The sequence below is a fragment of the Giraffa tippelskirchi genome, chromosome 7 (genome assembly GCF_054371585.1).
Source record: "Giraffa tippelskirchi isolate mGirTip1 chromosome 7, T2T-mGirTip1v1.2.pri, whole genome shotgun sequence".
In the NCBI taxonomy this organism is placed as follows: Eukaryota; Metazoa; Chordata; class Mammalia; order Artiodactyla; family Giraffidae; genus Giraffa; species Giraffa tippelskirchi.
Genome location: NC_137281.1, coordinates 3,331,066 through 3,358,700, shown reverse-complemented (window position 1 = coordinate 3,358,700; position 27,635 = coordinate 3,331,066). Strand labels below are relative to the sequence as shown.

The 27,635-nt window shown below is 61.7% G+C and overlaps 4 protein-coding genes across 8 annotated transcripts; 2 read left to right on the top strand and 2 right to left on the bottom strand.

Annotated features, from left to right (window-relative positions):
• Positions 1–1,601: 1,601 nt before the first annotated feature.
• On the top strand, positions 1,602–4,682 carry ZNF784 (zinc finger protein 784). 2 transcript variants are annotated; one of them, XM_081505581.1, is made up of 3 exons: positions 1,602–1,688; positions 2,928–3,305; positions 3,384–4,682. In XM_081505581.1, exons 1-3 carry the CDS (start codon positions 1,611–1,613, stop codon positions 3,813–3,815), a joined length of 888 nt encoding a protein of 295 aa, XP_081361707.1. In that variant the 5' UTR covers positions 1,602–1,610; the 3' UTR covers positions 3,816–4,682. The 2 variants fall into 2 exon arrangements, with proteins under 2 accessions (XP_081361707.1, XP_081361706.1); XM_081505580.1 differs by having other exon boundaries at positions 2,928–4,682.
• Positions 4,683–7,154: 2,472 nt separating this feature from the next.
• On the bottom strand, positions 7,155–17,090 carry ZNF865 (zinc finger protein 865). Its single transcript, XM_081505572.1, has 2 exons — positions 17,016–17,090; positions 7,155–10,806 (listed from the first exon to the last, which is right to left on the bottom strand). Exon 2 carries the CDS (start codon positions 10,778–10,780, stop codon positions 7,640–7,642), a length of 3,141 nt encoding a protein of 1,046 aa, XP_081361698.1. The 5' UTR covers positions 10,781–10,806; positions 17,016–17,090; the 3' UTR covers positions 7,155–7,639.
• Positions 17,091–18,651: 1,561 nt separating this feature from the next.
• ZNF524 (zinc finger protein 524) lies at positions 18,652–22,523 on the bottom strand. Of its 4 annotated transcripts, XM_081505591.1 has the most exons (5): positions 22,400–22,523; positions 21,809–21,982; positions 20,861–20,959; positions 20,274–20,409; positions 18,652–19,718 (listed from the first exon to the last, which is right to left on the bottom strand). In XM_081505591.1, the coding sequence occupies exon 5, from the start codon at positions 19,677–19,679 to the stop codon at positions 18,882–18,884; it is 798 nt and encodes a 265-aa protein (XP_081361717.1). In that variant the 5' UTR covers positions 19,680–19,718; positions 20,274–20,409; positions 20,861–20,959; positions 21,809–21,982; positions 22,400–22,523; the 3' UTR covers positions 18,652–18,881. The 4 variants fall into 4 exon arrangements, with proteins under 4 accessions (XP_081361717.1, XP_081361716.1, XP_081361715.1 ...); XM_081505590.1 differs by lacking the exons at positions 20,274–20,409; positions 20,861–20,959; positions 22,400–22,523 and having other exon boundaries at positions 21,809–22,059; XM_081505589.1 differs by lacking the exons at positions 20,274–20,409; positions 20,861–20,959; positions 21,809–21,982; positions 22,400–22,523 and adding an exon at positions 21,428–21,492.
• Positions 22,081–27,302, top strand: FIZ1 (FLT3 interacting zinc finger 1). The gene is made up of 3 exons (XM_081505573.1): positions 22,081–22,369; positions 23,812–24,169; positions 25,037–27,302. Exons 1-3 carry the CDS (start codon positions 22,146–22,148, stop codon positions 26,210–26,212), a joined length of 1,758 nt encoding a protein of 585 aa, XP_081361699.1. The 5' UTR covers positions 22,081–22,145; the 3' UTR covers positions 26,213–27,302.
• The last annotated feature ends 333 nt before the right edge of the window (positions 27,303–27,635 follow it).

Below are 27,635 nucleotides of genomic sequence, written 5' to 3'. Positions count from 1 at the left end.
ACAAGGCCACATCTAATTTCAAAGGAAAATGCAACCTTGTCATGTTCCCAGAAGGAGAAGCAGAATTTAGGAATGATTGTCACGTTTAGCATCTCCTCCCCTGTTACTGGGAGAAATATCAATAACCTCAGACATGCAGATGACACCACTCTTATGGCAGAAAGTGAAGAACTAAAGAGCCTCTTGATGAAAGTGAAAGAGAAGAATGAAAAAGTTGGCTTAAAACTCAACATTCAGAAAACTAAGATCATGGCATCCGGTCCCATCACTTCATGGCAAGTAGAGGGGAAACAGTGGAAACAGTGGCAGACTTTATTTTGGGGGGCTCCAAAATCACTGCAGATGGTGACTGCAGCCATGAAATTAAAAGACGCTTGCTCCTTGGAAGAAAAGTTATGACCAACCTAGATAGCATATTAAAAAGCAGAGATATTACTTTGTCAACAAAGGTCTGTCTAGTCAAAGCTACAGTTTTTCCAGTAGTCATGTATGGATGTGAGAGTTGGACTATAAAGAAAACTGAGCGCCGAAGAATTTATGCTTTTGAACTGTGGTGTTGGAGAAGACTCTTGAGAGTCCCTTGGACTGCAAGGAGATCTCACCAGTCCATCCTAAAGGAGATCAGTCCTGAATATTCATTGGAAGGACTGATGCTGAAGCTGAAACTTCAATACTTTGGCCACCTTATGTGAAGAACCGACTCATTGGAAAAGACCCTGATGCTGGCAAAGATTGAAGGCAGGAGGAGAAAGGGACAACAGAGGGTGAGATGGTAGGATGGCATCACCGGTGCGATGGACGTGAGTTTGAGTAAACCCGGGAGTTGGTGATGGACAAGGAAGCCTGGCGTGCTGCAGTCCATGGGGTCGCAAAGAGTCAGACACGACTGAGTGACTAAACTGACGCCCCTGCTCCCCCAAGAAAACAATTTAAAGTTGCTCCAATCCAAATATCTTGCATATTTCTTTCTTATTGGGCTTTACAACCATTTACAGTTTGTACGTGAGAGAAATGCAGGCATGACCCTGAGAAATGTGGTGACCTCCTCAAGGTCACACAACCAGGCTACAGAATGAATAACTGGACTCCTAAGACCTCAGCCCTGTCCTTGGAGCTGTCAAAACCCCACCATCTTTGGGCTCTTTCGTCCCAAACATCATACCACCTAGGGACTTTTGCTAATAAATCCCAGTACACCAGCGTGGCTGTTTGATGACTGTATTTCTGCAAATGGACTTTAAAATCCTTACATTGGAAAACTTTGTCTCACTGGGTTATGGCAAGCCATGCAGAGGAGGTGACCGCAAAAATGTGTAGCTTGAAAACAGAACAATCATTCAATTCTGGTCAGTGTCAACTGACTGCCAGAGCCTACTCATACATATTAAAAAGAGAAATTCGAGTTAGTTTCTCAAGAACCTAGCGCACCACGCAGGATGGCTACTGAGGGCACTGACAGGTGATTAGAAAGAAATTCGCCACTTTCTTCCCGGCTCCCTGGATGCACCGCCCCGTCCTCCGGTGCGCCTGCGCCGAGGCGCTGACGCCTTCCCAGGCCACGCCCCCTCCCGAGGCGACCACGGGCCTCGGGGGCGGGGCCTGGGCAGAAGATGGCCGCCGCGCGCCCGGAACCCCCGAGTCCGAGCTCAGCGGCTCCGGAGCCGCGATCCCCGGAGCCTCCGGACCTGGTGCGGGCGAGGAAGGGGCCAGGGCTGGGGACTCGAGGCGGCAGGAGGTCGCGGGGCTGGGGGCGGGGCCAGGGCGGGGCCTAGGACTGGGCGGGGGCGGTATTTATTGCTCTGGCTCTGGGGGCGGAGCTTCTCGGGTTGCCGAGGGGCGGGGCTTAGCGTGGAGCCAATGAAGATGGTGTGTGAGGCCTGAGTGGGTGGACCCTGAGGAGAGGTGGGTGGGACACCTGATCTGTTGATGGGTTCGGAGAGGAGTTCCCGGGGTGGAGTTTGTCTAATTAGGGGGCGGGGCCTCAGGAGGGCGGGGCCTCGGAAATTTTAGGGATCGCAGACCTCGTAGGTTGGGAAGGTGACCCTGAAAGACAAGGGTGTGGGGTTATAGCTGGGGCATCCACGCTGGGGTGGGGGCATCCACGCTGGGGTGGGGTATGATTCTGCAGGGATCTGAGGGATGCGTCTTGATGCCCAGAAGAGGATTTGGGTGGAGGGAGAAATGACTGCTCCAGGTAACTTTGGACCCGCGCTCAGGATGGGAGAGTACCTGAGGACATTCATTCATTCGACAGACATTTACTGAGCTCCTACCTGGGCTAGACAGACGGAGAGGCGAACGAATACATGAATTGTATTCTTTTGGAGCACGCAGTCGAGTAAGGGAAGAGAGACAATAAACGAGACTTAATTGTGATCTGGAAAGAAAGAGCAAGCTGAGAGGGTGGCGGGTAGGGGAGCTAAATTTAGACGAGAGCAGTCAGCTGTGTGCCGGCTTATAGTTACACCGGGGTCAGAGAGATAAGCAGGAGCTGGGTCATGGTGGATATTACATGACGGTTTGGGATTTTAAGTGCAATTGGAGTCATGTGACAGTTTTGAGTGGGAAAACGACTGCTGTCTGATTTCCATTTTCAAAAGGTCATTCGGGCTGCTTTGGGGGGTTGGGTTATAAGGGAGCCGGCTTAGGCACAGAGACATTCAGAGGGTTAGGAGACTTGGCAACAGATGATTGGCTTTTAAGTGCGGGTGGGGGAGAGAAATGGCTGGATCTGTGATGTATTTTGGGCAGGAGGGGAAGCCTTGATGGTCATAGGGCAGAATCCCAGAGGATGGAGAGCTGAATCTAGAAGTCGAGGGGCCCAGTAGGCTGCAGAGGGCGTTTTAATAAGTGGGGCATGTTGTTGGGGGGGCGGGGGATTGCGGCAGAGTCCACAGGCCCCTCTGTTTCTCCCCCTCCCCACTCAGGTCTTGGTGCCTGATGATGGCCGCCCGGCCACCCCCCCGAGTGACCTCATCCAGATCCAGGTGGTGAAGGTGACAGACACCACGCTGGTCCCCGAGCCCCCGGAGCCAGGTTCTCTGCACTGTGCCTTGTGCCCGGCTGCCTTCCGTCTGGTCTCCGAGCTGCTGTTCCACGAACATGGTCACCTGGCGGGGGCTGAGGGTGGCGGGCAGGGTGGGGACCCCAGCCGGTGTCATGTGTGTGGCCACAGCTGCCCCGGCCCCGCCAGCCTCCGTGCCCACTATAGCCTGCACACGGGCGAGCGGCCCTACCGCTGCGCGCTCTGCCCCCGGGCCTTCAAGGCCCTGGCCCCTCTGCTGCGGCACCAGCACCGACACGGGGCGGAGCCGGGGGCCCCTCGGAGGCCCCCGGAGGCGGCGGCGGCGGCTCGAGAGCAGCGGCCCGGGGCGCCCCCGGAGAGGTCGGAGGTGGTGCTGGCGGCGGCGGCGGCGGGCGCAGCGGTGGGGAAGCCCTTCGCCTGCAGGTTCTGCGCCAAGCCATTCCGCCGCTCCTCAGACATGCGAGACCACGAGCGGGTGCACACGGGCGAGCGGCCCTACCACTGCGGCGTGTGCGGCAAGGGCTTCACCCAGTCCTCGGTGCTCAGTGGCCACGCGCGCATCCACACCGGCGAGCGCCCCTTCCGCTGCAGCCTCTGCGACCGCACTTTCAACAACTCCTCCAACTTCCGCAAGCACCAGCGCACCCACGTCCACGGGCCGGGGCCGGGGGACTCTGGGGGCCCGCTGGCACCGGGGGCCGAGGGCCTGGGGAGCGGGTGTGGGGCAGGGAACCTTCCGGAAGAGGGGAGTGGGGAGACGGCCAAAGTGAAGGTGGAGGTCGACCAGTAGTCTGGGAGAGCCGGCACATCGGTGCAGGGGAGGGGTGGGTGGGTGAGAGAGGCCGGGAAGGATGAGGAGAGGTTCGGGGCGGAGTGACGTGAGAGCTCGCGGAGATGGCCACGAGTGGCCCGCGTGGGAGAGCGCACGGATAGCCGGGCTCAGGACGCTCACAAGTCACACAGCCACTGCGTGAGGTTCAGAGGAAGGCACGGCCGCAGCCCTGTGGGTGCGAGGAATCTGGGCTGGATGTCATGGCCTTGTTCACCTCCCCGACGGCTTGTCCTTACACAAGACATCACTTGTCGCAGCAGAGCCTGGGCACTTCGTGGGGCGGGGGATCCAGGCTGGACCCTTTTGCCTACCTCACTGGATCGCACTGACCCTGAGATTGCCCCCCCATCCTCAGTCTGCCTGCCGGATCCTCCAGTAAAGAAGCTGGGACCCTGTCACCTCAAAGCCAGAGGGCACCCAAGTCACAGTGTCAAGGATTGAAGCCTGACCCTAAGGATTTTGATGCCAGGAGCCTGACCCCTGCTCCCACAGTGGTCCCTCCCTAAGCCAGACTCCTCTCTCAAGACAACTGAAAAGCCAGCCCCTCCTAAAGCTCTCGGCTCAGAGCCCGCGGTCTCCAGGGGGCTACTGAGTAGCCCCCAGTGGAGCTAATTCCCTCCACTCCCAGTTGGGAGCAAACAGGTTACAGGCCGGTCCCAGGCTATCCCACAGAAGGGTTGGTGGATGGGAACGGCGGTTGCCTGGCCGGCCTGTGGTGGGTGTGGGGCAGGAGGTGAGTCATTGGGGGGGGCGCAGAGGAGGACCTGGGGGCTGGAGGTGGGAGGCCTCCAGTGCTATTCCTATTAAAGGACTCTCTGAAGGGTTTCTCTATGTTGATCTTGTGTTTCGGGGGGGGGGGCGTAGCAGAGCTACACTGGGGTCTTGTCCCCAGCAGTGGGTTGTGACGCTTTTCAAACCTGTTTCCTCATCTTTAGAACCGGGGAGGGAGTTGGGGGGGAAGGTGTTGGCGGTGGACAGCATCTGGCTATCCAGAGAAGCTGTGGTTCAGCTGTGGAACTGGGGGTCGGGGAATTTTGGCAATACGAAGGGGTTCTCGGGATCGGTATGCTTCAGGGGAGGGAGCCCAGGACTCACACCTCTTCCTGTTCACCCAACATCCCCACAAGACATCCCGTTGATGAAAGAGAATTCTGTTTTCACCAAGGAGATGCTCCTGGTGTGGACATCACCACCCAAGCTACACACCTTGGCGGGTTCCTTAAGCATCTTCACCCTTCACCCATCCATCTAATCCCTTATCAATTTCCTGTGGTTGGAATCTGAACACTTTTCATCATCACTATCCTTGAAGACCAAGCCAACAACAGTCTCACAGGTCAGGGCCCCGCCCTCTTCACTCTCCAGGCTGTGGCCACCTGGACCCATCCTTCGGAAACACAGATCCCCACCTTGTCACCGGCCCCCAGGTCCTTGTGGCTGCGAGGAGGGATCCCAAACGTGAGCACCTGTAGGGACCTTGTGATGATGTGAGTGAGGAAGGTGGTGGGGTTTCAAAGAGAAACACCGGGACCAGCCAGGTGAAATGGGACCATTGACATGTGGGATGCGACGGCGCTGGGAGCTGGCAGCAGTTCGGAGAATACATGCCACATCCAAAGAGAGCAAGGGCTACTCGGCCCCGGGGGGACGCAGACCACATTGCTAGATCTTCCAGACTTTTCAAAAGTTGCATTACTGTTTATATTATGTGAACTCGCTCTTTTTTTTAATGTGGCTGCATTGGGCCTTAGTTGTGCATGTAGGATCTAGTTCCCCGACCAGGGATTCGTCCCCGGCCCTCTGCACTGGGGGCTCTGAGTCTTAACCACTGGACCACCAGGCAAGTCTCCATATGTAAAATCGTTCCATTTTCAAAGTTTGCCACCCAAGTCTTTTTTTTTTTTTTCCTCCCATGGGCTAAACCGGATGTCTCAGCGGCTCAGATCCAGCAGCTGCCAGCCTCCAACCCCTGCCTCCAATGTCATCTGAGCTCTGCTGTTTGGGATTCATGGCTCTTCAGGAGCCAGTCCCCGACCCTTGGCATCTCTGGCCACACCAATCTATTCAAAATTCACTGGAACGACTGGGTTGACTTGAACATGCTTTAACCCTTCACCTGGAATTCAATGCCCACGTCACCTGGCAAGCTTCCGCGGCTCTGTCATCCTTTGGGTGTCCCGCTGCTCCAGGGAGCCTGGTTAGCCCCTCCAGTCTGATTCAGAGAGTGTGCCATGCTCTCAACCCCTAGTGAGACTTGACGTCCTTTACAGTGTGGTGACATGTGACTGACTTTGAGTCCCACAGGAGGTCTGTCACCTGCTGGGTCTCCAGCATTAGAGCAAAGTGGCCACACCGGCTTGCTGTCTTCTCGTGGATCACACTGGACTCACCCAGGCAGTGACCCCTGACCTCACTTTGTCTCCAGGTTTCAGTACTGAGGCACCCAGGCCTGTAGGTCCAGGGCTACTACGAACCTGCAAGGTAACCTTGGAGCCTCTTCCTTCTCTGGGACCTCAGCATCCTCTTCTGACAGGTGGGCTGACTAAGTCAGCCTCACAGGGCATGTATTTCACTGTTCTGAGGACCACAATGAGGGCTGTGAAAGGGCTTCTGAAGTTCCACTAAGTCACCCTGGAGAGAGACATCCTACAAGTAGGCTGTATGATAAACAGAGCCATGGCTCACCAGCTCTCTTTCAGCTCATTTGAGGGCAAGAAATGTGTCCACTTCATGTTTCCCCATGCATGCTAAGTCACTTAGTCGTGTCTGACTTTCGCAACCCCATGGACTGCAGCCTGCCAGGCTCCTGTGCATGGAATTTTCCAGGCAAGAATACTGGAGTGGGCTGCCATTCCCTCCTCCAGGGGGTCTTCCCGACCCAGGGGTCGAACTCATGTCCCTTAGGACTCCTGCACTGGCAGGCAGGTTCTTCGCCACTAGCGCCAATGTTTCCCCCATGTCCATCAAAGGACCCGGCAGACAGGGGCCTTGGGGAAATGGCGGCGGCGGAATAAACAAACCGCGAAAGCATCCTGAAGGGGACGGGGTCCAGGTACCTGGTCGGTTCCCCAGAGCCGTGACTTACCTGTCTCGTTCTCCTGCGTCCGCTCCACTGGGAGACCAGAGCCTGGACATGGTGAAGCCTCGGTGACTACCGGCTGAATAAGGAAAAGCAGAGAGAGGCAGGCCGGGCAGAAGGTGTCGGGAAATCGCCATCCCAGGAAGCCAAAGTTCTCAGCCTTCCGTTGGTCAGCGCTCAACCCCCGCCCCCTGGGACGAAAGAAGGGACTCCAGCGGCCCTGTTGATAAGATTTATTATTCTCCGCTCTGTACAAGCCGCGTCTGCCCCCCGCCCCCCACCCCCACAAACCAAGAGCACCCAGGCCCCCACCCCGCGCGCCGCCCCCCCCGCCCCCCGCGAACCGCTCGTGCTCCGCTGTCCGGCCAGCTTGCCGGGGAAGTGGGAGAGGCCGTCCAGACCCGGCTCCACCCAGCTCACCAGGGGGCTGAAGGCTGCTGGGGCAGGGGGGCTGGAGAGGGGTACACATCAGGGGTGGACGGAGGGTCGAGTTCAGTGTCCGATAGGAGGAGAGGGCCAGGGAGGTCCAGGTGGAGAGAGGCAGTCTAGGGTCTGCACGACATGGGCTTGGGAGAGGAGGCTAGTCTGTCTGAAGTTCGGAAGGATGGATGGGACGGCCGGCAGGAGGAGGTCCGCGCCCCCGAGGGGCGAGTCCGGGAGGGGACGTCTGATGGGAGTGGCGGAGGGGAGGCACACCCCCAGGTCAGGCGTCCTTCCCGGGCAACGGGCCGGCCCCCGCTCCCGGCCCCGCCAGGCCCTCGGCCTTGTGCGCCAGGCGGTGTTTCTTGAGGCCGTAGGTGTTGGCGAACCCCTCGCCGCAGGAGGAGCAGCGGAAAGGCCGGCCGCCTTGGTGGGCCGCCAGGTGCTTCCGGAAGTAGCCGGGATCCTTGAAGGCCTTGAGGCAGGCGGGACAGCGGAGCTCGGGCCGCGGCGGCTCGTGCGCGCGCTGGTGGCGCAGCACGGAGCTCAGGTAGAAGAAGCCCTTGCCGCAGTGCTCGCAGCGGTAGGCGCGCTCGCCCAGGTGCAGCCGCTGGTGCTCCAGCAGGTTGGAGCGGTAGCGGAAGGTCTTTCCGCAGGCGCCGCAGCGCAGGGGCCGCGCCACGGCGTGCAGCCGCCGGTGCTCCGCCAGGCTGGACGACTGCGCGAAGCGCTTGGCGCACACGCCGCACTTGAAGGCGCGCTCGCCCGTGTGTACCACGCGGTGCTGCCGCAGGTACCAGGAGCGCAGGAAGCCGCGGCCGCACACGCCGCAGCGGTAGGGCCGCTGCTCCGTGTGGCAGCGCTGGTGGCGCATGAGCAGAGCCGCCTCCCAGAAGCGCTTGCCGCACACCGGGCAGCGGAAGCCCCGCTTCTGTCGGTGGCTGCGCCGGTGCAGCAGCAGGTCGTAGGCGCCCGCGAAGCTCTGGCCGCACAGGCCGCAGCCCAGGGTCCGGCGCACCAGGTGCACATACTTGTGGGTCACCAGGCCCAGGAAGTGCTTGAAGCTCTGGCCACAGGTGGCACAGCTGAAGCGCTCCGGGCCCGCGCTGGTGCCCCCGCCGCCGCCGGCCGCCGCGGACCCGCCCGCGTCCTCGCCCCCGGACACCCCGGCCAGCGCTGCCACGGCTGCCCCCACCTCGCCGGCCAGCCCGTTGTCCAGCACGGTGGCCGCGTCAGTGCCGCCGGAGCCCTCCGGGGGCTGGGCGCCGCCGGGTGCGGGCGGCAGCAGGCGCTCGGGGGCCGCCTGGTGCACCAGCTTGTGCCACATGAGGTTCTCGATGAAGCCGAAGGTCTTGCCGCAGGCGTCGCAGCCGTAGGGTTTCTCGGCCATGTGCGCCTCCTTGTGGCTCATGACGTGGAAGAGATCCGGGAAGTGCTCGCCGCAGTCCGAGCAGGCGTAGCTCAGCCCGTCCGCGGCGGCCCCGGATGCGGCCGAGCCGCTCGGGCCGGCCGCCCCCGCCGCGCCCTGGGCGGCGGGGAGGCCGGCGGCCCCGGCCAGGGCGCAGGGCAGCTGGAGCCGGTGCACCTGACGGTGGCGCGTGAGGCTCTGCGGGTAGCCGAAGACCTTGCCGCAGAGCTCGCACTTGTAGGGCCGCTCGCGGGTGTGCACCACGTGGTGCTTGCTCAGGTGGAAGGACTCGCGGAAGCGCTTCCCGCACACCGGACACTGGTGCGGCTTCTCGCCCGTGTGGATGCGCTCGTGCCGCTTCAGCGTCTCGCGGCGCCCGAAGCCGCGCCCGCAAATGCCGCAGCAGAATGTCTTGCCGGGCGCGCCGGCGCCCGAGCCCCCGGCGCCCCCGGAGCCGGCCCCGCTGAGCAGCAGCGGGTGGGCGCCCAGCAGCGGGACGGGCACGGCGCCGTATACCACCGCCGCGGCGGCCGCCGCCGCCGCCTTCTCGCCGTCGGAGGCGGGCGGGTCCGGGGGCAGCAGGTAGGGCCCCGGCGGGAAGGCGGGCGCGGGTGGCGCGCCGGGGGCCGCCGCGTCCTTGGGCGCGTCGGGGGCGGCGGGTGGGCCGTGCGCCGCCTTGTGGCGCAGCAGGCTCTGCGGCGCCGAGTAGGACTTGCCGCACAGCTCGCAGGGGTAGGCGGGCCGTGGCCCAGGCGCGCCCGCGTGAGCCGCCTGGTGCTTGAGCAGGTAGGCGGCGTCGCGGAAGGCCTTGCCGCACACGCCGCACGGCAGGCGCAGCAGGTCGGCCGAGTGCGTCTTCACGTGGCGCTTGAGGCTCTCGCGGCGGTTGAAGCTCTTGCTGCACACGGAGCAAGAGAAGGGCTTCTCGCCCGTGTGGATGATCTGGTGCTGGTGGAGGTGGCTGGGCTTCTTGAACACCTTCCAGCACAGCGTGCAGGCGAACGGGCCGTCGCCGCCCCCCGCCGCCGCCGCTGCCCCCGCCGGAGGGGCCACCCCCACGCCCGCGCCCGCGGGGGCCGCGCTGCCGTCGGCGGGCGCGGCCGGGGGCCCGGAGGGCGCCGAGGAGGGCGCGGCGGGCGCGGGCAGGCCCAGCGGTGGGAGCGGCGGGGGCGCCGGGGCGCCCGCGGCCGGCGGCACGTCCTTGTGGCAGCGGCGGTGGCGGATGAGGCTGGACACGTGGTTGTAGGTGCGGCCGCAGACGCCGCACTCGTAGGGCCGCTCGCCCGAGTGCACCAGCATGTGCTGCACCAGGTGCGAGGACTGCTTGAAGGACTTCTGGCACACGCCACACGGGAAGCGCCGTTCCATCAGGTACTTGAGTCGCCGGAAGTAGCCTTTGTCGTCCTTGGCCGCGTCGCAGGCCGCCGCTCCCGCCGCCGCCGCCGCCGGGCCCGGAGGCGCCTGCGAGGCGGCAGGGAGTGGCCCGGGGTTCCCCGGGGGCGCAGCCAGCCCCGGCGCGGCCCCCGGCCCGGAGGCCGGCCCCCCGCGCTTCAGGTTCCCGAACAGGTGCTGGTGGCCCGAGAGGTCCACGATGCCCCACTGCGGGGCCGGGAAGGCCGCGTCGAAGATTGGGGGCGGCGGCGCCCCGAAGGCGGGCGGCAGCGGCAGGTCGGGCTTCTTGGCCTGGGAGGACGACGACGACGAGGAGGACGAGGACGAGGACGAGGAGGACGACGAGGAGGGGGCCTCGGCCTTGGGCTTGAAGCTGGCCTGGGGGGGGTAGTCGTACTGTGGCGGCGGTGGCTGCGGCGGCGGCTGCGGCGGGGGCCCCGGGGCGCAGGGCAGCGCAGCTACCGCCTTGGCGTGCTCCCCGTACAGCTCCATGGGCTCGAAGCGCTGGTGGTTGAGGAACTCCAGGAAGTCGAAGGGGTAGCTTTGGAAGTGGACCCCGTCCTCACCCCCCAGGCCGCCACTCCCGCCGCCCCCGGCGCCGCTGCCCGCTGGGTTGGCCTCCATCCTGGGCGGCGGGGAGACGGGGGACCCTGCGGAGAGGAGGGCAGGGTTCAGGAAGTAGGGCCGCGCGGGGTCCCCCAGCTGTGGTCCCTGGAAGAGCCACACGCACTGGCCAGGGCCCCCTCACTGTCCGTCCTCGCCCGTCAGTCCCTCTGTCCTTCCCCCGCACTGAGGCCCCCCCCCCCCGGCTCTGCTGGCATGCTGACCTCTCACTCGGCCTGCCGCCTCCTGCCTGCGTCCTCTCTGGCCCTTGTCTCTCTCCTTCTCCAGAGATTCCCCCTCTCCCTTCTGGCGGTTCCCACACATCTCCATCCATCCCGGACACCGCCTGCAAGCCTTGTTCTCAGACTCTGGTCTCAGGCCCCTGTGGAAACGCTCTCAGGTTCCAGGCTGGGTCCCCCAGGCCCTCTGCTCTGTAGCCCCCCACCACCACCACACACGCGCTAGCCCCAGCCCTGAGCTCCCAAACCCCTCAGGTTCTGCCTTTGCCAAATGACAAGAACAGTTTCTATCACAGTGGTTAAGAGGGTGGCCTGTGGAGCCATGATGCCCCGCTAGCCTCTCGCTGTGTGACCCCGGGCAAGTTACTGAACCTTGCAGTGCCTGAACCGCCCCATCCACATTTGGAAGTAACAAAGCATGTCCCTGTCTCCCAGGGCTGCTGCGAGGACCCGACAAGCTACGGCGGGACGGGTGGACGCTCAGGGCCCTCTGGAGGGGGTTCTCGTGGTCGTAGTAGGAACACAAAGTCAGGACAAACCAGGCAGGAGAGCTGGGAGGAGGGCCGTGTGGGCAGGGGGTGTCCCTGCACTACCGGGTAGGAAGGAGATGCTGCCGGCCTGGGAGGAAAAACAAGTCACAGCAGGAAACACGCTGGGCCAGGGTTTAAGTCCCATCCCCGTCCTGACCTATGCTTGTCCAAGGGGGCGCTGACCCCCAGAAGGAGGGGGACTTGAAGGGGCTGGCGCAGGGTGGAAGGGGACACGCTGGCTGGCAGAGCTCGCTCGTCCAGTCCCTGGAGCTACCTGTACCTTTATGGACATCACGCGCCTGGGAGGAGCCTGGTGGCAGGTGGTCTGGGAGCGGGGCTTCCCGCCCTCGCCCCTGGCGGCGAATCGCGCCTCCTCCACCCAGCAGTCATTCTCTTAGCACCTCCTTTCCAGGACCTCTCCTTCCAAACTGCAGCTGGCCAGCGTCTGTCTGCCCCAACCCACAGCGTCCCCTGCAATTGATCTCAGCCTGACACCCACCAGTGGCCCCGGGAAACGCCTCCACTGAGCGGATGGAGCGCCACGGGGAGAAGGGCCCGCACGATCAGGCGTGCTTCTTGGCCATCGTTCCCCCTCTGCTGGGACCCGTGCCCTGCGGCCAGCCCACCCCAGGGGTCAGTGGGCCCGTCCGCCCCATCTGCCCGTCTGGCTGACTCTGTCCCCAGACAGGTGAGAGGTGAGTGCCTCCCCGACCCCCACCCGGAGGTCAGTATTTTTAGCCTCCAGCTCCGGGTGTCCCTGGATGCGACTCAACAGCCCATGCCCTTCACACTCGGCTGGTTAATCTGATCTCCGGAAGGACCAAAGGCGTGGCCGGGTGCTGGTGGAAGCCTGTGGGCAAAGCCGAGTCCGGGGGGCAATGCTGGAGTGGGCTGAGGGGGGGACCGCAGGGAGGCACGTGGAGGAGGGGGCGGGGGTAGGGAGCGCCTGGCGGGGGCGGGGCCGGGCGGGGTCCTGGGATGAAGCCCCTCCCCACCCCGAGCGCACAGCTAAGGCTGCGGGGCACTGCCACAGGCCAGCACCCTCGGAATCCCCGCCAAGACACGCACGCAAAAGGTGGTTCCCCGAGGAGGAAGGCGAGAGTGGAACTGGGGGCACAGGAGCCTTACTTTGTGGGCGCCCTCCCTCTGGGTTATGAGGGGCGTTTCTACACTGGGCCGGGTGGGAAGGGGGTTACCTTCCTGAACACATGGAGCGGTGAGGCGGTGCGGCTGCTCCCTCCAGCCTGGATTCTCGTCCCCAGACCCCACGCCCCCTGCCCTGACCCCTTGAGTTCTCTGCTCCGGGTCGCTGTCAACTTCAGGAGAGGACGTGCGTCCCTGGCGCCCCACCACTCACCCGCCCCTCATCCTGCCGCACTTTTTTCATCAAAGCCACTGCCGCCAACATACTGCTCATATTTCCTCTTGCTGTCTCTTTACTGTCGGGCCTCCTTGCCTAAGAGAGCAAAGACTTGGCCTGTGTGGCTTACCACTGGGCGCCCAGCGCCTGGCACAGCGTGGATATTCGGTAAATTATTTGCTGAAATGTGGGAATTAAACAGCACCCTCCCACATCACCAGTGGGAAATCAGATGGACAAAAATGGAAAAGTAACAAAAGTTAGGAGATGCAGCTAAAGCTGGGCTCAGAGGTAAACTTACAGCTGTCGGTGTCTGCTGATATAAATTTATTGAATAAATAACAAGACCAGACAAATAACCGACCAGAACTTACAGAGGGAGGCAGAGGGGCATTTAGCAGAGATGGAGCTGATATTGTCGAGGTGTGCCCAGGAGGACGAATTCTGGTGGGAAAGCTGTTATGAAGAGGGCCTCCAGGGCAGGTGAGATGCAGGTGGTGAGACTGAGGGCCAAAACTGACCGGGCTCACAACTATTTCCACTGGGAAAGGAGTCACATTTCCTGTCTCCGGGCACCCAATTCTTAAACTGCTGTCTTTCTAAGGGGAGATATGTCCTGGATTTCGTGCAGAGTGGCCGGGGGGGGGGGGGCGCCTCCCAAGGGGCAGGAGTCCCACAGCAACCACAGTCACAGTGGTAACAACTCGTGTTTATTGTCTGACGGGTTTCACATGGACCATCACCCTGCTGCCTACTAAGAGTCCTGCGCCATTACTGGATCCCTTGTACAAGGAAGGAAATGGAGAAGTGGGAGGGCTCATTTCCCCAAGGAGGGGAAAGCAAGTACTGGATCCCAGGTCCCTGATGCCCAGACCTGTGGGCCACGCTGGTGCGATAAAGCTGCCTTGTGATGCGAGTCTCGTCTGTAATGACAATGACACACAGTAACGGAGCCCTGCGTGAGTGCTTCCTACACAGCAAGTGCCCTTTTAAATCCTGCAGCAAGTCTTCCCAATGACCCTAGAAGATGGTGCAGATTATTAACACCATTTTACAGAGGAGACTGAGGGCCTGAGAGGTCAATTAAGCTCCTAAAGTCATACCACCACCAAGTGGCAGGGCCAGGAGTCGAAGGCCAGTGGTGAGGTTCAAGAGGACATGCTGTTATCCTCACAACATGCTGCCTTTATCTTTTTCTTTCTTTGGCAACACCTCATGGCTTGCAAGATCTTAGTTCCCTGACCAGGGATGGAACCTGGTCCCCCTGCAGTGAAAGCATGGGGTCCTAACCACTAGACCACCAGGGAATTCCCATGCTGTCTTTCAATATTTCTCTCTCTCTCAAAAAAAAAAAAAAAAGCCTTCACTCCCCTTCATACCAAAAATACACTCTGCCCATTCACTTTGCCGCCATACAACCCCAGGACTAGTCACTGGCATTTACTCAATGCACTGCACTGTCTGTTTTATGTGGCTGGTTTCAATCAAACCTCACAACAGACTGGCAAGATAAGCATTACTGGGACTTCCCTGGTGACCCAGTGGTTAAGAATCTGCCTTGCAATGCAGGGGAAGTGGGTTCAATCCCTGGTCAGGGAATGAAAATGCCACATGCCACAGGGCAACTAAGCCTGCACACCACAGCTAGAGAACCTGCACGCCACAACTAAGACCCGACTGAGCCAAAGAAATACAAATAAAGAAAAAAGATAAGCTTTATTATTGTTCTTACCTAGTAAACTGAAGACTAAGACTGAACCATGTCACTGTCACTCCTCTGCTCAAAACCTGCAGTGACGTCTCAAAGGAGGTCAGAGTTGACCTCCGCAGCCCCAGCTGCCTCCTGGCAGCTCTGGCCATGTGCTGGCTCCATCGCTGCCCCAGGGCCTTTGTATGGGCTGTTGCTTCTGCCTGGAAGGCTGGGACTCCCATATACACGGCTCTCTCACCCCCTCATCTCCTTCACGTCTTTGGTCAGACGCTGTCTTCTCAGCAAGGTGCTCCAAGACCACTGTAACCTGTCACCCAGAGCAAGATTCCTGCTCACCCCAGCCTCCTTCGCTTCTCTCCTTTCCAGTCAGTGCATGCATGTGTGCGTTTGTGACCCTATGGACTGCAGTCCACAGGGCTCCTCTGTCCATGGGGATTCTCCAGGCAAGAATACTGGAGTGGGTTGCCATGCCCTCCAGTCAGTATTACCACCGTATGTTCTATTTGTTGTTGGACTGTCCCTCCCGGAGGTGGGCTCCAAGCAGGCAAGATTTTGTATCGGATTTGTTCACTGGTCTAGCTCCAGCCCTTAGAACAGGGCCTGTCTCGACAAACGTGTTAAATGCGTGAATAAATGAGGTCTGGGAAATAGGGAGTGGTCTGCTCAGAGATATGAAGGCTAGTGGACCCGGGGTTTATGCTCTTAACCATTTCACTCCTGGGGGGAGGGGAGTGTTAAGGAGCCCCGCCCCGGGGGGGACTGCAGCTGTCCAGGAGAGGAGTCTACACACAGGTCTAACTTCTCGGTGCTGGGGGGACGGCGATCTCTTTAAAGACGCCTTCCCGCCACCTCCTCTGACACTGCGGCCCCTGTGACTGCTCTTACCCTGCTGTATTTCCTTCACATAAACATCTGTATTTTGCTTTCTAATTGTCTGCCCCAGAGCTGGCATATGTACTCCATGAGGACAGGGGTTTTTGTCTGTTTTGTTCTCTGCTGCATCCCCAGTGTGTAGCAGGTGTTCATTAAACAGTTGTTGAACAAAGGAAAAGAAGGAACAAATGAAGAATGCTCTGGGCCCCGCGGAGCTGACCAAGGCCAGGTGACCGATCACAACGCCCCCACCTCTAAGGCCCTATGAGATCACCCCGTCTCCCCCCTCATCCTCCCTTCCACTCCTCTGCCCCAACCTCACCGGCCTCCCCTGCTGCCCCTCCCATCAGCACAATCACAGTCACCTCAGGGCCTCTGCCTAGAACAATTCACCCAGACCGTTATCTGGCTAGGTTGCCTGTGCTAATTCAGGTTTCACCTATGAAGTAGCTAATAAGGCTCTCAGAACACCCAGGAAACAGCACCGATCTTGTTTACTTGCTTTTGATCTGTCTCAACCAGACTGTAAAGACCCACAAAACAAAGACCGCTGGGCTCTCTCCCCTTCACCCTGTACACCCTGGACCTGGAACAGCAAGTGCATATTCGTTCAGTGAAGAGTGAACGAATGAATGTCCAGGGGAAGAGGCGGCCGTGGCCCAGTGAAGCTGGGAGTCTTCCTCCGGGAGTCGGGGAGGAGGGGCGTGGGGAGAAGCTGCAGGTGAGGAAGCGAGCTGTCGGGGCCAGGGGAAGAGGAGCTTTCTGAGGGGAAAGCTTCACGTGGGGCGCTGTGCCCTGGGAGGACCCCAGACAGGCGCTGACGTCGAGGAGGGCGGGGTGGGGGTGTTTCGGGGGAGCCTGGGGCTAAACGGGCAGCTATCCCTACCTGAAGGGAGGGAGGATGTGTGTGTGAGAGCACAACTCTAGGGGGAGCTGTTTCTGGAAAGGGGGAGTGAGGGTGTCGGTCATCGAAAACAATATTCTCAAGGGGAATTATTGGGGGGGGAGAAAAAAAGGTATTTTGGGCCGCTGATCAGAATGCAAAGTATTTTTACACTAACGAAGGGGGCGTTGGGGGGATGGTTACGAGCTTTGGGGGCTGTTGTGCGTGGACAGAGAAAATAGGGGTCTGCTATAACACACTAAGACCACACTCTTGCGAAGCAACCTACAAGAATACCAAAGGGAGGGCTCACGGACAGCTGCTCCGCACGGGGATGGGCGATGCTGGTGGCATTTTGGGGGCTGTCCTGCAGGAAGCCAAGACGCGGGGGCTGTGTATAAAGGGAACCTATGAGAAAGCCTTAGTGGGGGGCCCTGGCAGCAGCTGAGGGGTCGCCACGAATGAGGGCGCTCTGGCAGCTGTGCACGGGGGGCGGTAATGGGGCGCTATCCGGAGTAGTCTTCTGGGGGAGCAGTCATTGGGGGGGCCCCCGGCGAGGGCCGGGCGCGAGAAGCACTGATAGGAACGCTCTGGGAGCCAGGGCGGGACCCCCCGCCCACGCTGCCCCCGGGCCCCCGGGCCACGCGCCCCGTCACTCACCGGCGCCGGGGTCTCCGCCGGGAGGAGGCTGAGGAGGCGGAGGAGGCGCCGCCGCTCCGGGGAGACCCGAGGGCCCGACCGGAAGTGCCTCCCCCTCCCCCTCCCCGGCAGCCCCGCGCCGCCCGCCTGCCCGCCCGTCCGGAAGCGGAAATCGCGCCCGTCTCCGAGGCGCCGGCGTGGAGGAGCGGAAGGGGGAGGCGGCGGCGGAGACCGGGAAGGGAAAGTGCGCCTGCGCGCTGGCTCGGGGGCCGTGGGGACAGGGGGAAGCCAGCCCCGCTTCCGGTGGGCAAGCGGAGCGCTGTGCGCCTGCCCCTTCCTAGGGCACCGCCCACACCCCCGGACCCCCTCGTTGGGCCACGCCCCTTATGCAAAATTAACGCCTAAACCCCGCCCCAGCCCCGACGACGCCTCTTTCGGAGCTTAATTATCATAGTCCCCGCCCACCGCCTCAGAACCCACCCTCCTCGACCCAGCCCTTGAAGTCTACCCCGTACTTCCCCGTCTCAAAGGCCTCCACTCTCTGGAAGCCCCTCGTAATCCCCGGCTCTAGGAGTTTCTGGGGCCGAGCCACGCCCCTGCGCGTGAGCCCCGCCCTTTCCGCTCGCAGTATTTAAGCCCCCGCCTCTCTCACCGCTTTCACGCTCAATTAATTGTTTCGCACTTCCAAAGCGTTTCTTGAAGTCAGGGGGTCTGAAAGTGTGGCTTGAATACCTGTAGCGGCGGCGCCACAGGAAATTTGTTAGAAATGTAAATTCCCAGATTCCCTGAATCACAGACCCTGGGGGTAGGGCCTAGGGACCTGCGTTTTAAAACATCCTTCAGGTGATTCTGACGCAGGCTGAAGTTTCGAACCACACAGCTTTACCACATTTTACACGGCCTCTCTCGTATACTCGCCCTAAGCCTCGCCTCTAACTCAGCCCCACCTCAAGCAGCTAAGTCCGAGTCTCTCCAGCCCTTCCTCCTAAGCTCTGCTTTCCTCTGGGACTCTCCTTCGGTACTCCTCTCTTAAGGACCCCCTTCTCTCCCCTTGGCCTGCACAGCAGTTATAGCCACCGCTCAGCGTCCTCACAGTTCAAGTCCTACCTGTCCCAACACCTTGCTCTCCTGCAGTTTCCCCTTGAAGCCCCTCCAGTCAGATAAACCCCCTATCCATTCCCTCTAAAGGCTCTCAATTTCTGCCCGCCAACCCGCCCACTTGTTTAAGCCCCTCCCCGCCCTAATCCTTATCCTAGGCCCCGCCCACAGCCATCACCTAACTGCGCAACGTCCTGAGCTCTGAGCTCTGCCGGCCCAGGTCACTCCTCATCTACTTACGCCCTACCCAAGTGGTCAGTCCAGCACTTGGTCAGGCCAAAGTGGTGGCTGTAGGATTTCCAGGAATCTGGTTCGAATGACGTGGGGGACCGGGACCCGGAGTCACGTTTGCACAGAAGGTTCTATGTTTTACTTGAGTGGACATTTAGGGGGAGTGCTTTGGGGTCCGCTGGAGATGGGAGCGGCGGCAGAGGCTTCTCCCAACCCAGTCTTTAGCGCCAAGCTAATGAAGCACCTGGCACGGGGGTGGCGCAGCGGCGGAAGCACACTGGAAGGGAGAAGGCGGCCAGCCCTGGGACCCTGAGGGAACACACACCAGTGGGCAGTAGGCAGAGATTTATTTCCACAGCCCCTGCCTCCACAGGCCTGTCAGTCCGGGGGAGGGTGGTAGAAGGCGGCAGGACCCAGAAGTTGAGGTCTGCACCCTCAGCCCACTCCCACAACGGGAAGACCACCAAACAAGGTGTCCCGGCCTGGCTGCCCAGGCCCCGCGCCCGCGGCACGCCCAGCTCTAAACCTGGCCCCGGGAGCGGTGGCCGGGGGTGTGGGTCAGGCCAGCTCTTTCCCCTCCAGCTCTTCCTCGTCGTCGTCGGCCCCTGCCGTGGCCGGGATACCGTCGTCGTCCCACGGCGCTTCAGGCTCTGGGTCCGGAGGACACAGAGGTGCCTCCATGGCCTCGGGATGCTTGCGTTTGGCGTGGCGCCGGAGCGTGTTGGTCTCCATGAAGCGCAGCCGGCACACTGGGCACTGGTAGGGGCGCTCGCCGGAGTGGACGCGGTGGTGGTGCGCCAGCTCGCCCGCCTCTCGGAAGCGGCGGGGGCAGAGCGGGCAGCGGAAGGGCCGCAGGCCCGCATGGATGTTGCAGTGCCGCCGCAGGTGGCTGGACCGTTTGAAGGTCTTGCCGCAATCCTTGCACTCGTGCGGCTTCAGCTCTGAGTGTGAGATGCTGTGACGCTCCAGGTCGGAGAGGTAGGGGAAGGCCCGAAGGCACACCGGGCAGAAGTGTGGCGCCTTCTTAGGGCCAGGGCCGGACCTCTCGGGCCCGCTGGCCACTGACCCTTCGGAGACCGTGTAGGGCACACCCTGATCATCGATCAGCAGGAGGTCACTGCCATCGCCGCTGTCCACCGGGGCGCTCACCCCCTGTGCCAGGGGGGGCTCCTGCTCTGACTTGGTGGGGCGGCCCCGCTTGCGCGGGAGGGAGGCCTTGAGCGTCCGGTTCGAGGAGGTGGCCCCCCCAAGACTTCGGCCTCGGCGGCCCCGGGGAACAGGAGGAGGTAAGGCCAGAGGTTTCTCTTCTTCCTCAGGCAAAGGCGTAGGCCACGGGTCTGGACTGGGGGTGTCCATTGAGCAGTGGGGGGCTTGGGTCTGGGCACTGGAGCCAGGCTAAGAGGAGAGAGGGGCAGCCGTCAATGCAGGGTGGTCTGGAATAGCCCTAGTCCCCCAGACAACTTCCTGGGTTCGAGTCCGTCCACCAGGGCATGGCCGACATCCGCGTGGACACGCAATTAAAGCCAAACTAGTGGGTAAAATAGCAGGATAATTCTGTACGAGTCGCTAAACACTTGAGCCCCACAGGCATCTCCCAGACCTCCCTAACTCCTCCTAGACATTCAGAGTCAACGAGCAAAAATAAAACTGTTCCCGAGAGGACAGAGTCCAACTGAGGGTGCAAGCCAGCATTTGAGGCTCAGAACAGAGCCAGCGAGGCCTCAGAAATGTTTTCTCTCTCTTCCTGATGAGGTGAGAAGGCAAGAGAAGGGGGTGGGGGGTCAGGACTGGAAGCAAAAAGAAAGGGCCTTGTTCCCGGGTGACTCTGCTCCTAAGTTGTGGATGAGGATGTATGTCAGAGCTGTTAAGAGCCTGGGCTCTGGAGCCAGAGGTTTGGGTCCTGAGCCTGTCACTCACTCTCTGTGTGGTGGCCTTGGTCAAGGCGCTCACCTCTTTGAGCCCCAGGTAAGCCTTTGCACATCAGGGTATTTCCACCTACTCGCACAGACGTGCCATGAAGATGATATACGTAAAGTGCTCAGTACGCAGGGGACTTCCCTGGTGGCTCAGACAATAAAGAATCCACCTGCAATGCAAAGGAACCAGGCTCCATCCCTGGGTAGGGAAGATCCCCTGGAGAATGTCTGCCCTCTCCAGTATTCTTGCCTGTAGAATCCCATGAACCCAGGAGCCTGGCGGGCTACAGTCCATGGGGTCGCAAGAGTCGGTCACGACTGAACGACTAACACTTTCACACACAGAGGTCCTTAGGAGATATTAGCTCTTATTATCACGGCTTGTAACTAAGCTTTACACCAACCCTCTGAATATATCACTTCGTTTTTGCAAATTTGGGAAAGGCACAAGTTGCAACTCCCTCTGCAGGTAAGCGGCCGGGTCAGGACTTGATCTCAGGGACCCCAGTGTCGTGGTAAGAAATGGACCCAAGGAACCTCATGAGGTCCCTTCGCCCTGCGTTTGAATCCAGCTCTGCTGTTAACTAGCAAGTGGCCTTGCCTCTCCGAGCGAGTTCCCACCTCTGTAAAATGGACATAGCAGGGTTGCCGGTTGTAATAAGCACCAAACAATCGACCATCAGCACCACCACGAGGGCCTGGGACCAGGGGATGAGTGTACTAAAGTGAACGGCGAGAAACATACAGGTGCACCCCATTAGAACAGGCTGAGATCCACACACTGAGACCCACGGAAGGGCAGCCACGTCTCCGTGACCACACGGCTCTCTCTGTTGGGGGTGCCTAGACCAGAACCCGGGTCTCGGGAACAGGGCCCAGACCCTCGCCCTCCTCCACCCCGAGCGCAGGCGCGCGCTCGGCCAGCGGCCCCGACCGCGCGGGGCGGGCCCTGCGGGGGCGGTGGCCAATGAGCGGCGCCGAGCCGCGGACGGCTAGGCCGAGCTAGGAAGGGGGTCTGCGCGCGCGCGCGGCCAGGCGGGCCGGCTCGGCGGGGCGCGAGGTCGGCGCGCGCGCCGCGGCGGTGGCGCGAGCCGGAGCAGGTGGGGGGCGCGCTCCAGGCGCGCACGGCCCCGGGCCTCCCCTCGCCCGCTCCCGTCCCGCCGCCCGGGCCCCCCGCCTCTCGGGTACCTCATTTGCATGCCGCCTGGACTCGCGAGTGTGCGCGCGCGGGGGCGCGAGGCCGGCGCGCGGGCGGGGCGGGGGAGAGGGGGGGCCCTGCCTCCCGGCGGCGCGCGCGCGGCCCCGCCCCTCGGAGAGGACGCCCCGCCCCCGGCGCCCCCGCCCCCGCCCCCACCCCTGCCCCTGCCCCTGCCCCGGCCGCGGGGAACAAAGGGCAGGCGCTGGGTCCTAAGGGCCGGTCACGTCCCCGTAGGCAGGCCGCTCCTGCGCACCCGCCGCTCTCTCTGGCCCCGAGCGGGAAAAAATTACCGCACCAACACATCCTACATAAACAGAAATACCGTCCTCCCACAAAGGACCCAGCCGGGTGACCCAATCAAAGACAGGTACCAAAAGGAGGAGAAACGGGAAAATGGCGGCGCGTTCCCGTAGTTAACATGGCGCCCGATGGGCTTCAAAGCCCACTGGAAGACTCAAGCACAAGATGGAGCCCGCTCTTTCCTCCTGTCTCTATCGCAGGCGGCGAACTTCAATTTCTGTCTTTTCCTGATGCAGCTCGACGTCCTACTCAGGAGAAGCCTGAAGCTGCGACGAGGGAATCAAATCTGCCCTCATCTTAGTTAACACCCACCAGCGTCGACAACGCCGGGATGAGGCCGCGCGCTCGTAGCTTGTTGCCCTTAGTCTGTATGGCGCCGAGGGTCGCCTTAAGCCCCGCCCCTCCCCCATGCCCTCACCCAAGATGGCGCCGCCCTGGCTTCCCTACCCTCCTGCATCTGGGAAAGGGACGGGAAAGAGGGAGAAGGGAGGGCGGCGGGGAGGAGGGAAGCCAAGAAGGCGGGAGGAGGGGGGAGTGCGGGGGAGAAGGGAGCCGAGGCGGAAGTCGAGGGGCCCCCCGGGTGGAAGTGACGCTACCCCCGCTGCCCAAAATGTCGGCGCCCAGAGGGAGGTGTAAGTAATTAAAGAGGAAAGCCGACTGACTTTCCCGGCCTCCCGGGGCCGCCTCAGGGCTCCAGAAACCCCGCTCCGAGCGAGCAAGATGGACTCGCCGGGCCGCGGGCCCAGCCAGACCTGCCCCCGCCCCGGGCTCCCGGGCCCGCACCTCTCAGGGACAGGGGGAGGGGCACAAAAGGCCGGCACTCGGGGCCTGGGTCCCCGAGCCGACTGGGGAGGGGGGCCAGCCCCGCGGGCGGCTGGGTGGGGAGGAGGCGGGGCTTAGCGGCGCCGGGGCGGAGCGATGGCTGCGAGGAGACTGAGTGGGCGTGGCTTGGGAGGGGCGGGGCTGGGCGAGGTTTGGCCAGGGGGCGTGGCTCCGGGAGACTGGCAGGAGGGCCCTAGGTTGAAGGGTCCTTACTGGGGCCGAGTGGGGAAAAGGGTTCAGTGTGGAGGTGGGAGGAGCTAGGAGAAGGGGTGGAGTTTGTCTAGGGATGAAGCTTTCAGAAAGTGATGGACCTAGTGCAGGGGGGTGGGGTTTAAGCGTGTAATTTGGGGGCGTCTTTAATGGAAATAGCAAGTCTAGATAACTGCAGGTGAAATGACTTAGAGAAGATGGGGAGGGCATCAGAGAGGAACGGCTGAGGTGGCAAGAGAGGGAGAGTGATGGAGCCTTGGAAAGAAAGGGATTTACATAAAGCCTGACCTTAAGGAAAAAGTGAGCGGGATTTAGGAGGTGGATCTTGGAGAAGAGAGGAGGACTTCAAGAGGAAGCTTGGAGGAATTTAGCAGACAGCAGTTAATCAAACCAGCTTAGCTGTTGAGTCTTTGCTGTGCGGTCAGTAAGCACTGGGCACGCGTGGCCACAATTTTGCTTAGTCCTCACCACCTTCTGAGGTAGGTCCTCTTAGTATCCGATGTAGATGGAAATAGAATCGGTTGGTTTTCTCGAGGATTTCAAGACTAGTTCTGGTCACCGTGGAAGGTTGATTCATGTGCCCTTAACCCCAAATCTTTGTTCTCTCATTGGCTAAGAATGTCCACCTTCCTCTGAAGATGACTTTCATCTTCAAAGAAGAGAGGGGGTGGCTTTCAGAGGGGGAAGGGCCTTGTTAATAAATACAACAGGCTTCAGGAACAAGCAGACTTTGGAAGGAGTGGGTGGGGCCTGAGCGCGAGTGGGCGGGGCTTAACCACAGTGGGTGGGGCTTGCAGCAGGGCGGGAGTCCCACTTAGAAGTGATTGGGAAGATAGGCAGATGAATGGTGGAGGGGGTGGTCCCAGGAGAGTGGGAGGGGTTTTAAGAGTATTGGGCGTAGCCTTTGACGACGGGCGTGGTTTAGGAGGTACTTCTCCGGATTTCCAGGGACAAGTGGCAGGTCTCTGAGTCCAAGGAGCCTAATTGGGGAGGCTGATGGGGAGGTGACTCCCTCACCCCCTTCCATGTCTCCCTGCTCCAGAGAGAGCCCCCATCCGCCACTGCCCTCGCACCGCGCCGCCATGGATGACGCGCCACTGCCAGCGCCCCCGCTCCCCGCCCGGGCCCCGGCCCCAGCCCCGGCTCCGCCCGCTGCTGCCCCTCGCGTCCCGTTTCACTGCAGTGAGTGTGGCAAGAGCTTTCGCTACCGCTCGGATCTGCGGCGCCACTTCGCTCGGCACACTGCGCTCAAACCCCACGCGTGTCCGCGCTGCGGCAAGGGCTTCAAGCACAGCTTCAACCTGGCCAACCACCTGCGCTCGCACACCGGCGAGCGACCCTACCGCTGCTCCGCCTGCCCCAAGGGGTTCCGAGACTCCACCGGCCTGCTGCACCACCAGGTGAGTCCTGCAGGCCGGCCCTAGGCTGGCCTCGCCCTCGGAGTCCCGGAGACCCACTGTGGGCAACAGCAGACAGCTGGCCCCTGAGAAAATTTCTCTCTCCCTTCCTCCCTCTCCATCGAAGCATCCTGACCAGTGAAACCATGAGGTGTTTCTCTTTGAGTCACCACCCAACCCAGGAACTAAAACATTCACAGTAAATTTGCCCCTCCCCTCTCCCGTGCTTCTGCTCATATGCCAGCATCTGCAACTTTGTGTTCATCTTCCCGTACCGTTTTTAAAGATAGATGTACCATATATGTACTTAATTCCTTTACTCAGCAATTATCTACCAACTGATTTCCCAGTTCCCAACCCCAGGGCTACCAGGATGAAATCAATAAAGTCCATGCCTTCGGAGAACTTACATTCCATTGACAGTGGTCCATAGCTAGGTAGACAATCAGCAAATTCACAGGCGCGGGTGATCTAGAAAGGGAGAGATTTGGGGAAGGAAGTTAAAACAGCAACAGCACTAATAACCATCTGCTATGAAGGAGGAAAGGGGGAAGAGCTCTGGGCTACCAGACAAGGTAGGAAGGTCAGGGCAAAGTGATGCTCCAAAGGAGACCTGAAGGAAGAGCAGGAATTTGCAATGGGACCAGCACAACAGGCCTGGGGAACAGCCAGTGCGAAGGTCCTGAGGCTGGAGGGACCAAAAGAATGAGGACAATGGCCGGACGCAGAGATGAGGAGAGGGTCGCAGCTAGATCCTGGCTCCGTGGACCTGGCCAGAGGCTTCCCTCGCATCCCTCTGGGAGGCCAAGACTCTGTCCCTAGGGCCAGACGCTCAGCCTTGACGCCGGGCTCTCCCTCCTGCCCTCGCAGGTCGTCCACACTGGTGAGAAGCCCTACTGCTGCCTCGTCTGTGAGCTCCGCTTCTCCTCGCGCTCCAGCCTGGGCCGCCACCTCAAGCGCCAGCATCGTGGGGCGCTCCCGTCCCCGCTGCAGCCTGGCGCAGGCCTGCCCGCCCTGAGCGCGCCCTGCTCCGTTTGCTGCAACGTGGGGCCCTGCTCGGTGTGCGGGGGCGCGGGGGCGGGCGGGGGCGGTGCCGGCGGCGACGGTCCAGAGGGGGCAGGCGCCGGCGCTGGGGGCTGGGGGTTGGCCGAGGCCGCGGCTGCCGCCGCGGCGGCCTCCCTGCCCCCTTTCGCATGCGGCGCTTGCGCGCGGCGCTTCGACCAGGGCCGTGAGCTGGCGGCCCACTGGGCGGCGCACACCGACGTGAAGCCCTTCAAGTGCCCGCGCTGCGAGCGCGACTTCAACGCGCCCGCGCTGCTGGAGCGGCACAAGCTGACCCACGACCTGCAGGGCCCTGGCGCGCCCCCGGCGCAGGCCTGGGTACCCGGGGCCGCCGGCGAGGGCGGCGAGGCTCAGCCAGCCTGGGACGGCGGGCTGCTCCTGGGCCGCGCCGGGGGCGGCGTGCCGGAGCTGGGGGTGCTGCTCCCCGAGGGCGGCGGCGAGGCGCCCGCGGAGCCGTCGGAAGACACGCTGTACCAGTGCGACTGCGGGACCTTCTTCGCGTCGGCGGCGGCGCTGGCCAGCCACCTGGAGGCGCACTCGGGCCCCGCGGCCTACGGCTGCGGCCATTGCGGGGCGCTGTACGCCGCGCTGGCGGCCCTGGAGGAGCACAGGCGCGCCAGCCACGGCGAGGCCGCGGGCGCGGGCGGCGCGGAGGCGGCGGCAGCGCCCGCCCGCGAGGGGGAGTCCCCCTCCGGGGAGCCCGCGTCCGCCTCGGGCCGCGGCAAGAAGATCTTCGGCTGCTCCGAGTGCGAGAAGCTGTTCCGCTCGCCACGCGACCTGGAGCGGCACGTCCTGGTGCACACGGGTGAGAAGCCGTTCCCCTGCCTGGAGTGCGGCAAGTTCTTCCGCCACGAGTGCTACCTCAAGCGCCACCGGCTGCTACACGGCGCTGAGCGGCCTTTCCCCTGCCACGTCTGCGGCAAGGGCTTCATCACGCTCAGCAACCTCTCCAGACACCTGAAGCTGCACCGGGGCATGGACTGACGCGGCCGGGCCATGAGCCCCGCCGTCCGACCTCCCCTCCCCGGGGTCTGGACTCAGGGCCCGGGCCCCGGGGACCTAGGGACCACGAGGGAGGTCCCCAACTGGCCCTCCAGAGCCAGGCACGGGCACTGGGAAGAGGGGACCCTGGCTGGAGGACAGGGGACCACCCAGCACCTGCACAGGCCCCTGAGCTGGTGGGGGGCAAGACCAACCTCGGAGTCCCGGATCTATGGAGAGACTCCTAACTTCGAGGCCCCTGGAACACGTGCTGAGCACCCCCAAGTCAATCGGCCTCTAAGCTGTGGGGACCTGGGGATGACAAAGGGGTCTCCACAAGCCCTTCTCTTGAGGGCCCAATAATAAAAGATGGGCACCCCCTTCCCTACCCAAGGGAAGACTGCCCCTCTTCCTAAGAGCCATCATTCCAACCACCTAGATCTAGAGAATGGGGGGAACCATGTCCCCAGATTTCCCTGGATTCCACCCTCCCCCCCCCCCGCCAAATGCTACCCACCAGGAGTCACTGGTGCCCCCAGATAACAGATAGAGCCAGAATCTGCCTCCTCCCCTGTCACTTATATCCTGTGTGGAAAGAGGACCAGGGTAGTTGCCCGGTCTCGCTCCCCTACCGCGGAATGGATGGACCCTAATGATCTTCCCCGCCCCTCAAAACTTAGAGTAGGCTGATTCGACACCCCCGCCTCCCCTTAGGATGGACTGATCCGGATACACGTAGACTCCACCCCCTGTCCACTGGAATGGGCTGGTGTAGGTTGCGGCCTACACCCCACCTCAGAGCAAATGCGGCAGACATTCCTCCCCTCCCTCCAGCGTGGGGCCGGTCCACGTCGTTCCCCGCTCTGTGAGCTCAAGAGTGGGGCATGGGGTTCACCGGGGTATCCCTCTCGCTCTGCTGTAGCACCCGTCAGTCTTTCCATCTCTGTCAGTTTGTTTCTGTGTTCTTCCCAGCGTCAAGGGGAAGAGGGGTTTGGCTGGGGGGCGGGGGTGTCCCCTGTGAGCCTCGACCTCACCCCCTCACCCCACTCCCCAGCTTCTCCTGGACCCCAATAAACGCCGTCCTTTCAGCCGCTCCCGTCTCATGTCCTGATGCTCGGCTTTTAGGACGCTCCTATACTGGTTGCGTCCTTCTCCCTCCCTGAATTAGGGCCGGGAGACAGACAAATAGAGACAGAGCTTTCCTTTCGCCGGAGACGTTTCGAGTCCTCCACTCCCTCACAGAGACTGCCTGTCACCTCGTGGCATGTGGGAATCTTAGGTTTCCCGATCAGGGATCGAACCCGTGTTCCCTGCACCGGGCACGTGTAGGTTTAACCACTGGACCGCCAGGGAAGTCCCAGTGTATGACCCTTTTAATGTCAGGGATGGTTTAGATCTCATCTGAGTGGAACCCTGCCTCTGAAAA